The 15,005-nt window shown below is 42.2% G+C and overlaps 1 protein-coding gene across 2 annotated transcripts in view; it reads right to left on the bottom strand.

Moving 5' to 3' along the window:
* The window catches only part of GORAB (golgin, RAB6 interacting), a 48,467-nt gene extending 34,327 nt beyond the window's left edge, over positions 1-14,140 (bottom strand). The window contains exon 1 of one of the 2 annotated variants that reach the window (XM_073592823.1): positions 13,833-14,140. In XM_073592823.1, the coding sequence (XP_073448924.1) occupies positions 13,833-13,839 (7 nt within the window). In that variant the 5' untranslated portion in view covers positions 13,840-14,140. The remainder of the gene's footprint in view (positions 1-13,832) is intronic. The other variant, XM_073592822.1, reaches the window with a different exon arrangement.
* Positions 14,141-15,005: the final 865 nt, after the last annotated feature.

Genomic DNA, 15,005 nt, shown 5'->3' with positions numbered 1-15,005 from the left:
AGACGCAGGATGAAGAATTTTTCAGTGAATGTGAATTTACAGCGAGTGTGATTTTTGTGCAGGAAAAAGTCCAAATGTTCCAAAATTGAATGTTAAAAGCAAATAAGATTTTGAAGTACTTTTGAACATTTATCAAGTTATCCAATGTTTTTGTATAAATGTTTATTCAAAAATGTTTTATGTTAGTAAAACAAGTTTGCGTTACAATTGATGTGACAGGTCAGGGCAACAAACAGCCCGCACTCAATAGTGCATGTCAATGCATGCCAACTACAACAGAAGTGAGATGAATCCAGCCTGAGGTTGGATTCACACGAAATTCACTACGTTTAGCATATATATGCATTAAATATAATGTGTTAATATGCCTTTTTTTCCCACAAAATATTACTATATTTTGTGGTTAGCATTTCTTTATACACGCCAGTTGCTAGGACACAGCGGACGCTGAACCCAGTGTTTCTGTGACATGCACGGCTTTTGAATGAGGGAATGCGCTCTGTGATGCTGGGGGCAATGTCTGCTGCGTCCTAGCAACTAGCCAGGACAGGGTAATGCTAACAATACAGGACGTTTTCTTCATCAGGGAACAGAAATTTGAATAGTGTTGTCCAGCTTAAAAGTGATAGTAAAAGACACTTTTTTTTTTTTTTGCTAAATGAGATTTGAGTTCTAAAAAGGGGAGATTGTAGCTCTAAACGGGAAAGCACACTTGAGGGGCTCCTGCTGGAGTCTTCACTATCTTTTCCCGGGCTCTCCCATTCCACCAGGAAGCTGGGGACAGATGTGATCTCATAGACTGAGAAGAATGGAAGAAACTGAAGTTCCCTCCCCCCCTTCCCTGACGTCACAAACTGGAAGAAGGGAGGATTTCATCACTTCTGATTCTGGTTTGTTGGCAAGCCATTACAGTCTTGTTCAACATCTGATCAAACCAATCTCAGTTTGATCAAATGCTTTGGAGGTGAGAGATATTGGGTCTAACAGACCCGAGAACGCTACATAAAAAAGGACTTGTCATGGCCCATGCTATCCCAAGGGATGTTGTTCACTAGCACTAAAGTTGATCCAAAAGAAAATAAAGTTACAGTGTAAAAAAGAAATGATATACACTAACTCAGGGACTACCTGTACTGTACACTATATAATCTTTGATAAGATTTTGTTTGCTATGTTTGGGTCCTGCATGGTATTTTCTATGGCTTTGCTACATGTTCCTATGCAACTCCTTTATGAACATGCCGACTTTTCTATTTCCCAAGTATTGTGGAAAATGTAATAAAGAAAATTAAAAAAAAATAAAAAAAATAATAATATGTATTTTATTTAATAAGTGCCCCAGTCTCCCTGTGTTTATACACAATGCGAATGCACACGAAGGTTCAACATGCATATGTAAACGACGATCACCACACGTGAGGTATTGACATGAAGGACAGAGCAAGAGCAATAAGTCAAGGGCCAGACCCCCAGAGGAAGAAGATCTCAGGCCCCTCCTGCAGAAGCCATATATTGGGTTTATACAGCAGCTGTGAGTCATGTGACAGGCCTGAAGATCATTCTAAATAGGCATTTACAATGCTCGTTTTTACAAAAGACTAATACAGTGTGCTATGCCAGGCTTTAATAGAGGGTCTGGCAGTGTTTTTTATATATGGGTTAATAAACACTTTAATCCCTTGTGTTAGCAAGTGCCGGCTGGAGAGGAGAGAGAGCGCTCACCAGTGGCTGGTAATGCCTGGGAGCAGTGATATCACCCATTGGCTCCCATGACCCGTCCGTTGTCAGCAGTTTCTCCTCTGCCCTGCAGCTGCTGCTGGCTGACACAGGGGAGCTAAATTATATCACCATACAAAAGCAGCCTGAAAATAGGCAAGTATATATGCTAACCTTTATTTTACAGGTTAGTTAGCATTAGGGCTGAAACAACTAACCAATTAATCGACAACTAATCGATTATGAAATTAATCGATTACTATTTTCATAATCGATTAATCGTCCAGTAACATAATGGGGTTAAAAAGAAACTAAAATGAGCACTTTATAGTACAAAAAGAGCAACAAATGGCTACTGTAAATATTACTTTCACAGTTCTACAGTAAAAAATTAACCCCTTACAGTAGCAATCTGCTTTTTTTGTACTATAAAGGGGTAATTTTATTTTTTTTAACCCCATTATGTTACTAAACGTCTTAGACCTGGTTCACGTCTATGTGTTTTTTGCAGAAACGCACTACAGTTCATTTACATGGTTTCCTATGGGACACGTTCACATCCATGCTTTTTTCAGCCGCTGCGTATTTGGAAAGGGTCAGGGACTTTTTTTTTTTTTTTAAACACAAAACGGTGCTTTTTTGGTTCAATATACTTCAATGGAGAAGCTGCAGAAAAGCATGTAATGTGTTTTTGCAGCAATTTGTGTTTTTAAATCTGCCCAACAACAAATTGGCCCAAAAAAATGCAAAAAAAGCAAATTGCAGCAAAATCACATGCGCAAAAAGCACTGCAGAAACAGATCAAAAGCAAACTGCATAGGTGTGCACCGAGCTTTATGCTGGCCACATGCATAAAATTTCAGACAAGAATATTCAGAAGAAAAATCTTTGTACATTCGCTGAATAAAAGAATGTTGTTTGAAATTTTCACTTGTTTTTAACATTCCGTTTTTAAAATGAATGTAATTTCTGAACGAAAATCACATCCACTGTCTGAAAATTCCTTTCACCAGGAAGTTTTCTATTTCCAAATTTTCCCATCACTGTGGTTGAAAATGAACATCAATTTAAGCCCACTAACGATTAGAAAATCGAACGAACATTCTTAAAATGCCTTTATGTTTGAAGGAAGATATTGTTTGTTTTTTTAATAAAAAAAAAAAATTTGATCTCCGAGTCTGATGATATTTACCAGATTCACTCTTTAATAGTATATACAGTATATCTCTCCTCTAATAGTATATACAGTATATCTCTCCTCTAATAGTATATACAGTATATCTCTCCTCTAATAGTATATACAGTATATCTCTCCTCTAATAGTATATACAGTATATATCTCCTCTAATAGTATATACAGTATATATCTCCTCTAATAGTATATACAGTATATCTCTTCTATCTGTTATTCTCAGAGTGGATTAGAGATTTTGCTCCCTAACCATATAGTTGGTTATTTATATTTACCACTGCATAGAGATATTTAAAAATAAATTGCCTTTTTTTTTAAACTTTACATATTTAACTAAATTATACACCACACTTTTTTTTTTTTTTAAGGTTAATAACCGATTAATCGAAACAATAATCGGCCAACTAATCGACTATGAAAATAATCGTTAGTTGCAGCCCTAGTTAGCATACAGAAGGTGTTAGGAGGGGGGGATGGGGAATTTTAAGACTAGTTAGGTTTAGTCTGGAATTCTACTTTAATCACTTGACTTGCGGAAGATTTACCCCCTCCTTTCATGGCCAGGACATTTTTTGTGATACAGCACTGCGTTCCTTTAAATGACAATTGCGTGGTCATGCAACCCTGTACCCAAATAAAATGTAAATCAGTCATTTTTTTCCCACAAATAGAGCTTTCTTTTGGTGGCATTTGATCAACTCTGCGGTTCCCTTTTTTTTTGCACTATAAATAAAAAAAAGCAACAATTTTGAAAAAAAAATAAAAAAAACTATATTTTTTTTACTTTTTGCTATAAAACTTATCCAATAAAATAAAAAATAAAAAAATTAAACAAAAAAAGTAATTTCTTCATACGTTTAACCACTTCAGCCCCAGAAGGATTTACCCCCTTCCTGACCAGAGCACATTTTACAATTTGGCACTGCGTCGTTTTAACTGCTAATTGCGCGGTCATGCAATGCTGTACCCAAACGAAATTTGCGTCCTTTTCTTCCCACAAATAGAGCTTTCTTTTGATGGTATTTGATCACCTCTGCCGTTTTTATTTTTTGCACTATAAACGGAAAAAGACCAAAAATTTTGAAAAAAAAAAAAAAAAAAAAAAGATATTTTCTACTTTTTGTTATAAAAAAAAAAAAAAAATCAAATAAACTCAATTTTAGTCATACATTTAGGCCAAAATGTATTTGGCCACATGTCTTTGGTAAAAAAAAAAGTCAATAAGTGTATATTTATTGGTTTGCGCAAAAGTTATAGCGTCTACAAGCTAGGGTACATTTTCTGGAATTTACACAGCTTTTAGTTTATGACTGCCTATGTCATTTCTTGAGGTGCTAAAATGGCAGGGCAGTACAAACCCCCCCCCAAATGACCCCATTTTGGAAAGTAGACACCCCAAGGAAATTGCTGAGAGGCATGTTGAGCCCATTGAATATTAATTATTTTTTTTGCCCCAAGTGATTGAATAATGACAAAAAAAAAAAAAATTACAAAAAGTTGTCACTAAATGATATATTGCTCACACAGGCCATGGGCATATGTGGAATTGCACCCCAAAATACATTTAGCTGCTTCTCCTGAGTATGGGGATACCACATGTGTGGGACTTTTTGGGAGCCTAGCCGCGTACGGGGCCCCGAAAAACAATCACCGCCTTCAGGATTTCTAAGGGCGTAAATTTTTGATTTCACTCCTTACTACCTATCACAGTTTTGAAGGCCATAAAATGCCCAGATGGCACAAACCCCCCCCCAAATGACCCCATTTTGGAAAGTAGACACCCCAAGCTATTTGCTGAGAGGCATGGTGAGTATTTTGCAGCTCTCATTTGTTTTTAATGAAGAAAGACAAGAAAAAAACATTTTTTTTTTCTTTTTTCAATTTTCAAAACTTTGTGACAAAAAGTGAGGTTTGGAAAATACTCACTATACCTCTCAGCAAATAGCTTGGGGTGTCTACTTTCCAAAATAGGGTCATTTAGGGGGGTTTTTTGCCACCTGGGCATTCCATGGCCTCCGAAACTGTGATAGGCAGTGAAGAGTGAAATCAAAAATTTACGCCCTTAGAAAGTCTGAAGGCGGTGCTTGGTTTTCGGGGTCCCGTACGTGGCTAGGCTCCCAAAGTCTCACACATGTGGTATCCCCGTACTCAGGAGAAGCAACAGAATGTATTTTGGGGTGTAATTTCACATATTCCCATGGCATGTTTGAGCAATATATCATTTAGTGACAACTTTGTGCAAAAAAAAAAAAAAAAAAAAAAAAAATTATTTGTCTCTTTCCCGCAACTTGTGTCACAATATAAAATATTCCATGGACTCAACATGCCTCTCAGCAAATAGCTTGGGGTGTCTACTTTCCAAAATGGGGTCATTGGGGGGGGGGGGGGGGGGGGGTTTGAACTGTCCTGGCATTATATGCACAACATTTAGAAGCTTATGTCACACATCACCCATTCTTCTAACCACTTGACCACCATTCTTTTAAGCCCTTTCTGACACTTTTTGTTTACATAAAAAAATGATTTTTTTTTTGCAAGAAAATTACTTTGAACCACCAAACATATATTTTTTTAAAGCAAATGCCCTACAGATTGGTGTTTCATTTTTTTTTTTTCACACAGTATTTGCGCAGCGATTTTTCAAACGCATTTTTTTGGGAAAAAAACACACTTTTTTAAATTTTAATGCACTAAAACACACTATATTGCTCAAATGTTTGATGAAATAAAAAAGATGATCTTAGGCCGAGTACATGGATACCAAACATGACATGCTTTAAAATTGCGCACAAACGTGCAGTGGCAACAAAATAAATACATTTTTAAAAGCCTTTACAGGTTACCACTTTAGATTTACAGAGGAGGTCTACTGCTAAAATTACTGCCCTCGATCTGACCTTCGCGGTGATACCTCACATGCATGGTGCAATTGCTGTTTACATTTGACGCCAAACCAACGCTTGCGTTCGCCATAGCGCGAGAGCAGGGGGGGACAGGAGTGCTTTTTTTTTTTTTTTTTTTTTAATTATTTTTTTGCTTTTTTATCTTATTTTTAAACTGTTCCTTTCATTTTTTTTTTTAATCATTTTTATTGTTATCTCAGGGAATGTAAATATCCCCTATGATAGCAATAGGTAGTGACAGGTAGAGGTCGACCGATATGGGTTTTTCTCTGGCCGATGCCGATATTTAGAAATCGCGGTGGCCGATTCCGATATGTGATGCCGATTTTTTTTGGCCCGATATATTTGGCCGATTTTTATTTATTTTTTTTTTCCCTTCATCTCATAAAATCTAACAGTTAGACCCCTTTCACACTGGGGCGTTTTTCAGGCGCTTTTGGGCTAAAAAGAGCGCCTGTAAAGTGCCTGTAAAACGGCTCCCCTGCAGTCTCAGTGTGATATCCTGAGTGCTTTCACACTGAGGCGATGCGCTGGCAGGATGTAAAAAAAGTCCTGCAAACGGCATCTTTGGAGCGGTGTATACCACCACTCCTGCCCATTGAAATGAATGCGCACCGCTGCCGAAGCGCCTGCAAAGCGTTTTGGCAGCGGCGCTTCAGGGGCGCATTTAACCCCTTCCTCGGCCGCTAGCAGCCGAATAGTGCCTCTAAAATGACGGTAAAGCGCCGCTAAAACTAGCAGCGTTTTACCATCAACGCATGCCCGCTCCAGTGTGAAAGCAACCTTAAGTGATACAGAAAATTTTTTACATTTAAACATTTATTAAACAAAACAAACCTCCAATCAGTTCACTTGTATGTAGAATTTAAAAAAAAAAAAAAAAAAAAAAAAACTATCTTAAATATTAAATACACAAAAACAGGTAATCAAAACTTTTGGACGAAAAAAAATGGGCTAACTTTACTGCTTAGTTTTTTTTTTTTTTTAAATTGCATTTGAAAGACCGCTGCGCAAATACCGCGTGACATAAAATATTGCAACAACCGCTATTTTATTCCCTAGGGTCTCTGCTAAAAAAAAATATATATAATGTTTGGGGGTTCTAAGTGATTTTCTAGCAGAAAATACAGGATTTTTACCTGTAAGCAACAAGTGTCAGAAAAGATTTAGTCTTTAAATGGTTAAACTGAGAATTCCTACAGGGAGTTCAGTCTATTGATAAAAGAACTTGAAGAGATACAAATGTATCTTCTTATCAGACTTGGCAGGCTGCCCAGAGGAGAGAAGAAAACTTTCAGGCAACTTGCATTGACTCTATTACAGAAGTCATTTGCAAGTCACTGCTGAAGTTACAATCGGCCTTTTTTATCAGCACAATCGGCCGATGCCGATTAAGTAAAAAACGCCAAATATCGGCCGATATATCGGTCGACCTCTAGTGACAGGTACTCTTTTTTGAAAAAATTGGGGTCTATTAGACCTTAGATCTCTCCTCTGCCCTCAAAGCATCTGACCACACCAAGATCAGTGTGATAAAATGCTTTCCCAATTTCCCAATGGCGCTGTTTACATCCGGCGAAATCTAAGTCATGAAATGCTCGTAGCTTCCGGTTTCTTAGGCCATAGAGATGTTTGGAGCCACTCTGGTCTCTGATCAGCTCTATGGTCAGCTGGCTGAATCACCGGCTGCATTCTCAGGTTCCCTGTTGAGACAGGAGAGCCAGAGAAAAGCACGGAAGACGGTGGGGGGGGCATTCCCTCCCTCCGCTTGTAAAAGCAGTCTAGAGGCTAATTAGCCGCTAGGATTGCTTTTACATGAAAGCCGACCGCTGGCTGAAAAGAATGATACCAAGATGATACCTAAACCTGCAGGCATCATTCTGGTATAACCACTCAAAGTCGTGAATGGCGTACCTGAAGACAAAAAAAATGGTTAACAATAAAACACAGTAAACAGTAAAGTATAAAAAATTGCATACCTGAAAAGCAAACATGATAAAACATAATAACAATAAAACATTGCAGAATAGAAAACAGTAAAAAAGAGCAGAACAATAGAGAGAGAACAATAAAAACGACAACTATTTTTTTTTTTTTTATATATAATTTTTTTTTTTTTTTACACTTTTTTTTGTAACTAACTTTTATAACTGTAACCGGTTCCAGGTTTGGGTCTCTCAAAATGCGATGGCATCTTGGGAGACCCTGTGAAAGTGTGCCTAGTTTGTGCAATGCTGTACCCTACGATAATACTCAACTAGTGAATGGTAGTGTTCAAAACATTCACCAATGCAAAGACCAGGATTGTCAGGACAGGAGGGACAATAATAGCGGGTGTCACGCCTATATCTGCATTTGCTGCAGACACGACATCTTTTTTGGGGGGGTTCGTTGGGTAGGGGTACTCGGGAGGACATAAAGAAAATGCCTCTCATGCAGCTGACTGCATTTGGTTGGGGATGTGAATGGGGGAAGTACGGGTGCTGCAGAAGTGGTGGGATCCCAATTAGGATTGGCGAATGCAGCAGGAAGGGCATTATGGGCACGACGGGCCTGTGTTTGTCTTCTTGGTGGCAGCAGGACACTACTTGTGCTTGCCACCTCACCAGCTTGAACTGCACTTATGGGACTCGCCACGTCACCAAGTGTTACTGCAGTGCTGGTTTGACTACGACCGGGGTGTACTAGGCCGCTGGTGCTTGCCAGTTCACCAAAACGCTACCAAAAAAACTGTTAGCGATCGCAGGGATCAGGCCTGAAGCTACGAACGCTGCAGTTATGTGTTTAGTGTTTTGTAAGTGACAGCGATCGATCGATACTGCACTTGGGTGGGCTGGGCCGGGCGGAGGGGCAAAATGCAGGTGCTAGCAGGTATCTGGGCTGATCCCGCTAACACTGCGTTTTTGGGAACCCTAAACTGCTGGGGACGCTAGTATAGATCTGATTGGATCAGATATTGATCCGTTCAGATACCATACCACTAAGGGAGGTGTACAGTGCGTGCGTGGGTGTTAGCGGTACTGGCGCTAACCTGACGCTGTCTGGGGCTGGTGCTTGCCAGTTCACCAAAATGCTACCAAAAAAACTGTTAGCGATCGCAGGGATCAGGCCTGACTCTGCGAACGCTGCAGTTATGCATTTAGTGTTTTGTAAGTGACAGTGATCGATCGATACTGCACTTGGGTGGGCTGGGCTGGGCTGGGCTGGGCCGGGCGGAGGGGCAAAACGTAGGTGCTAGCAGGTATCTGGGCTGATCCCGCTAACACTGCATTGGGAACCCTAAACTGCTGGGGATGCTAGTATAGATCTGATCGGATCAGATATTGATCCGTTCAGAAACTATACCACTAAGGGAGGTGTATGTTGCGTGCGTGGGTGTTAGCGGTACTGGCGCTAATCTGACGCTGCCTGGGGCGACGCATATCACCGCCGGGCGATCAGGGGGCTAAACCTTTATTAGGTAATAAACGGCGGGTGCCCTGACACTATAAAAAATAAACAAACTAACCAGCGTCACCCGTAACAGTTATATGGTGATCAGTGGTGAAAGGGTTAACTAGGGGGCAATCAAGGGGTTAAAACATTAGGTAGTATATGGGGGTTTCTGTCGCTATAAAACGCTGACAGCGAACCTAAATATTTACCTCCCTAACTATCGTCACCAGTGACACTAATACAGCGATCAGAAAAATGATCGCTTAGCGACACTGGCGACGGGGGGTGATCAAGCGGTTAAAACTTTATTGGGGGGGGGTTAGGGGGGTACACTAGACCTAAAGGGGGCTAACCCTAACTGCCCTACCACACTGTCACAAACTGACACCATGCAGTAATCAGAAAAAAAAACCAAACTGCTTGGTGTCAGTGGGGGGGGGGGGGGGGGGGGCAATCGGGGGTGTAATGTGTGCCTGGCATGTTCTACTGTATGTGTGTAGTGTTGTGCACTCACATTCCAGTCTTCTCTCCTCGGCGCCGGAACGGAAAATGCCGAGCCGAGGAGAGATGACGCACAATACAGAGGCAGGGAAATGATCTCATTGGCTGGGAGCGATCACGAGGGGGGGGCCACGAATGGATGGCCTCCCCCTCACCTCCGATCGCGGGGGAGATTTGCCAACCGCCGCACGCACCGGGGGGGGGGGGGTTTCCGATCGGACCCCCCCCCGCGGGCAGGCAAGGACCTACCTGTAAGTCCTTTTGCCTGCCCGTGCCATTCTGCCGATGTACATCGTCGTGCGGCGGTCGCCAACTGGTTAACCACTTGCTTACTGGACACTTAAACCCCCCTCTTGCCCAGACCAATTTTTAGCTTTCAGCGCTGTCGCACTTTGAATGACAATTGCGCGGTCATACAACACTGTACCCAAATGAAATTTTTATCATTTTTTTTTCCACAAATAAGAGTTTTCTTTTGGTGGTATTTAATCACAGCTGGGATTTTTATTTTTTGCTAAACAAACAAAAAAGATGGAAAATTTTGAAAAAAAAAAAAAAAAAAAATCATGTTTCATAGTTTGTTATAAAATTTAGCAAACAGGTAATTTTTTCCTTCATTGATATGCGCTGATGAGGCGGCACTGGTGGGCACTGATAGGCTGCACTGATGGGCACAGAGAATGGCACAGTTAAGGCGGCATGGATGGGCACTGATAGGTACCACTGATGTGCAGCACGGTTGTTGCACTGATGTGGGCGCTGATGGGTGGCACTGTGGGCGCTGGTAGGCGGCAGATGATCGGCGTGATCGGGACTGATGTCCCTCTCATGGCCGCCGGTCATCGGGTTTCTTTTTCCTCCTCACGCTGTCAGCGCGAGGAGGAAAAATAGCCGATTACCGGCTCTGTTTACATCACATGATCAGCTGTCATTGGCTGACAGCTGATCATGTAGTAAGGGGTCGGGACCGACCCCTTACTCTGATCAGGCGAGTCTCAGACTCGCTGATCACCGGGAGCACAGGCCGCTTGTGCACTGGACGACGTCAATAGACGTGTCCCGGAAATGTAGATCCGCGCTGTTGCCATCATTTGGCAATAGCGCGGATCTGAAGAGGTTAAGCCAATAGGTCATCTGCTACATATGTTTAAAAAAAAAAAAAAAAAATCACAATAAGTGTATATTGATTGGTTTGCGCAAAAGTTATAGCGTCTACAAAACTATGGGATATTTTTATTTATTTTTTTACTAGTAATGGCGGTATTGAGCGACTCTAAGCGGGACTGAGATATTGCGGAGGACATTCTGACACGGACACTTTTTGGGGACAAGTGATACCAATACAGTGATTAATGCTAAAAATATGTGCTGTCACTGTACTAATAACACTGTGTGAGGTGCATGCGCACCCCCAAAAACTTAGAGAGATAGAGATACATAGCTCTATTTATCATAAACACACACAATCCGGCACACAGGTGCCGCCCTGGAGCTGTAAAACTGCTTTAGAGCAGACCTATAGTGGTTAACCACTTCCCACCCGCCGTATGCAGAATGACGGCCGGGAAGTGGTTCTGTTATCCTGACTGGGCGTCATATGACGTCCAGCAGGATAACATGCCGGAGAACACAGCGCGGTGATCGTGAGTGCGGCGTGTCAGTCTGACACCCCGCATCTCCGATCGTGATAAGAAGCCTCTTACCACGTGATCAGCTGTGACCAATCACAGCTAATCATCGCGTGAACCAGGAAGTGCCGGTAAACTGCATTTCTCGGTTCGCGCTGACAGGGAGAGCCGTTCGGTGGCTCTCCCTGTCAGCGTGAACCGAGAAATGCCGGTTCAACGTGCTGATAATCAGCACGTTGATTATCAGCACAGCACCCTCAAATGTACCAATCACCTGCCAACCAGTGCCCAGCAATGTAAAAACAATAAACTCTGCCAGTGCCAATCACTGCCCACCACATTGCCAATCACTGCCCAGCAGTAACACCTGTCAGTACCTCATCATCAGTGCTGCCCATCATTGCCACCTGTCAGTGCCAATCAGTACCGCCTGTCAGTGCCACCTCATCAGTGCCACCTCATCAGTGCCCATCAGTGAAGCGGAAAACAAAATTTTATAACAGAAACTAAAAAAAAAAAATAAAAAAAAACTCATTTTTTTTCAAAAATGTTGGTCCTTTTTAGTTTGTTTAGCAAAAAAATTAAAAACCTCAGAGGTGATCAAATACCACCAAAAGAAAGCTCCATTGTGGGAAAAAAAATGATAAAAATTTAGTTTGTGTACAGTGTTGCATGACTGTGTAATTGTCATTCAAAGTGCGACAGCGCTGAAAGCTGTCCTGGGCAGGAAGGGGCGTAAGTGCCTGGTATTGAAGTGGTTAAAGCTGAATTCCAGGTACAGCTATTTTTGCATAGATACATTGGTCCAGCTTGGACCAATGTAACTATGCATGTGCCATACCTGTGAGATTCCTGTGGAGACAGAGAATATGTAGTAGGCACCACTATTACTACAGTATCACTGTTAAACGCAAGCCAGTCATTAGCTTTTCTTCCACACGCTGACAGAGTGAGGATAGGAAAAGAGCAGATAACCCGGCTTGTGCTAACCACTTCAGCCCCGGAAGGATGTACCCCCTTCCTGACCAAGCCCTTTTTTGTGATACGGCACTCAGTTGCTTTAACTGACAATTGTGTGTTCGTGCGGTGTTGTATCCTAACAAAATTGACGTCCTTTTTTTCACCACAAATAGAGCTTTCTTTTGGTGGTATTTGATCACCTCTGTGTTTTTTATTTTTTTGTGCTATAAACAAAAAAAATAGCAAACATTTTGAAAAAAAAAAAAAAAAAAGCAATATTTTTTACTATAATGAATATCCCAAAATATATATAAAAAAAAATTTCTTCCTCAGTTTAGGCCGATATGTATTCCTCTACATATTTTTGGTATAAAAAAAAAAATTTGCAATAAGCGTATATTGATTGGTTTGCACAAAAGTTATCACGTCTACAAAATAGGGGATTTATTGCATTTGTATTATTTTTTTATTAGTAATGGCGACAATCTGCGATTTTTATCGTGACTGCAACATTGCAACGGGCAGATCGGACACTTTTGACACTATTTTGGGACCATTGGCATTTATATAGCGATCAGTGCTATAAAAAATGCACTGATTACTATGCAAATGTCACTGGCAGGGAAGGGGTTAAACACCAGGGGGCAATCAAGGGGTTAAGTGTGTTCCCTCAGCGTGTTCTAACTGTAGGGGGGGATGGGCTCACTAGAACATGACAGAGATCACTGCTCCCGATGACAGAGAGCAGTAGATCCCTGGTCATATTGCTAGGCAGAACAGGGAAATGCCTCTCTGTGTCACGATCGCGGGCCACCAGCGGTCATCGAGTCCACGGGCACGCTCATGCGCGCCGCCGAGGCATACGGGTATGTGATTTTGTACACCTGTGCCACTTGCTGATGTATATCGGCATGAGCTGGTCGGCAAGTGGTTAAAAGGGACATCTACATTGATAAGCAGGGCACCGATTATCAGTGCTGCCAATTAGTGCCTTCTCATCAGTGTTGCCTATGCACTATTCTCAATAAATGCAACGCATTCTCTGATTGGACGAGGTAAAGAAATCATTTGGTTACCATCCTGCCTCTCCACCTTCCAGAGAGTGCTTTGTATTTATTGAGAATAATGGAAGGTGTTTCCTGAAGATTACCCGTGCTGAGCAGGCGCCCTCCTGTGGTGTCCTCCAGGAGGCCGCTCACCACAAGTCCCAGAAGAATGAGGACCACTATAGTGGCCGGGTATGGAATATGGACTGGACCACACTGCACCAATCTAACCATCTACAATACAGTCATCCCTGGAATTCAGATAAACACCTAGAGAGGACAGAAATCATTCAGTGTTAGATGTAGAGGGCTCCCCTTATAGATGGGTGTCACGGTCACCCCCCCCCCCCCCTCACACTGGTCGGGTCACCCCATGTACAGAGCAGGAAACCTTCCATACAGTCTACACCCATGTCATGAGGATCAGTGCGAGCAGACATTCTACACACACCATTCATGTACCTCGCTGCTGTCTGAGTCTCCTGAGATCAGCCTCTGAAAATCCAGCCCAGCCCGCCATGTCCGCTCTCTCCGGGTCACCCCCCGGCCTCTCACAGATCTCTCCGTACACTTCCACTTGTCTCTCCGCTCTGCCACGTCATACCCCATTCATAGGACCCAAGCCGGGCTGTCCGCGCTGCCTGACGGAGACCGGAAGCTGGGGAAAGATGCGGGAGTTCTGATTGGACGGCTTGTCATGTCTTAGAATGAATTGGTATCATGGAATGGTTGCGACTAGTTCCCATCCCGCAGATTCACCTAGTCAATTCTGAGGATGGGATCTAGCTTGCTCAATGTGAACTGGCTAGTTCCCATCCCACAGAATAACCTTTTTGCCCCCTAGTGGTCAGGTCATGTATAAGGATGGGAACTAGACAGTTCACTATGAAGGAGCTAGTTCCCATCCCGCAGATTCACCTAGTCAATTTTGAGGATGGGATCTAGCTTGCTCAATGTGAACTGGCTAGTTCCTATCCCACAGAATAACCTGTTTGCCCCTAGTGGTCAGGTCATGTAGAAGGATGGGAACTAGACAGTTCACTATGAAGGAGCTAGTTCCCATCCCGGTAAATTACCTTTCTTCATTATTACCATACAGGTATCATAGAGGGATGGGAACTAGACAGTTCACTATGAAGGAGCTAGTTCCCATCCCGGTAAATGACCTTTCTTCATTATTACCATACAGGTCATATAGAGGGATGGGAACTAGACGGTTCACTATGAAGGAGCTAGTTCCTATCCTGCTAAATTACCTTTCTTCATTATTATCATACAGGTCATATAGAGGGATGGGAATTAGACAGTTCACTATGAAGGAGCTAGTTCCCATCCTGCTAAATGACCTTTCTCATTCCTTCATTGACAGACACAGCCCTTCCTTATTCAGAACCATAGGGTTATATCGCCCCCTACAAGAGTAGGACACTAGGCAGAAAAAAAGACTTGGCTACGCCCATAGACAGTCCTAGGTGATATACACCCCCCCCCCTGCTATAGGCCTTCAGTTTTTTCTGCCTAGTCAGGAGTAAGGACCTAGTTCCCTGCTGGGATCTCTAGTCCTGGCAAATGTTATTTTTTTGTTTGTTGGTTTTTTTTTTTCCTGGATTTTTTCCGGTGAGAT

Source organism: Aquarana catesbeiana, linkage group LG07, assembly GCF_042186555.1.
Source record: "Aquarana catesbeiana isolate 2022-GZ linkage group LG07, ASM4218655v1, whole genome shotgun sequence".
Lineage (NCBI taxonomy): Eukaryota > Metazoa > Chordata > Amphibia > Anura > Ranidae > Aquarana > Aquarana catesbeiana.
This window is presented reverse-complemented; position numbering and strand designations above follow the sequence as displayed.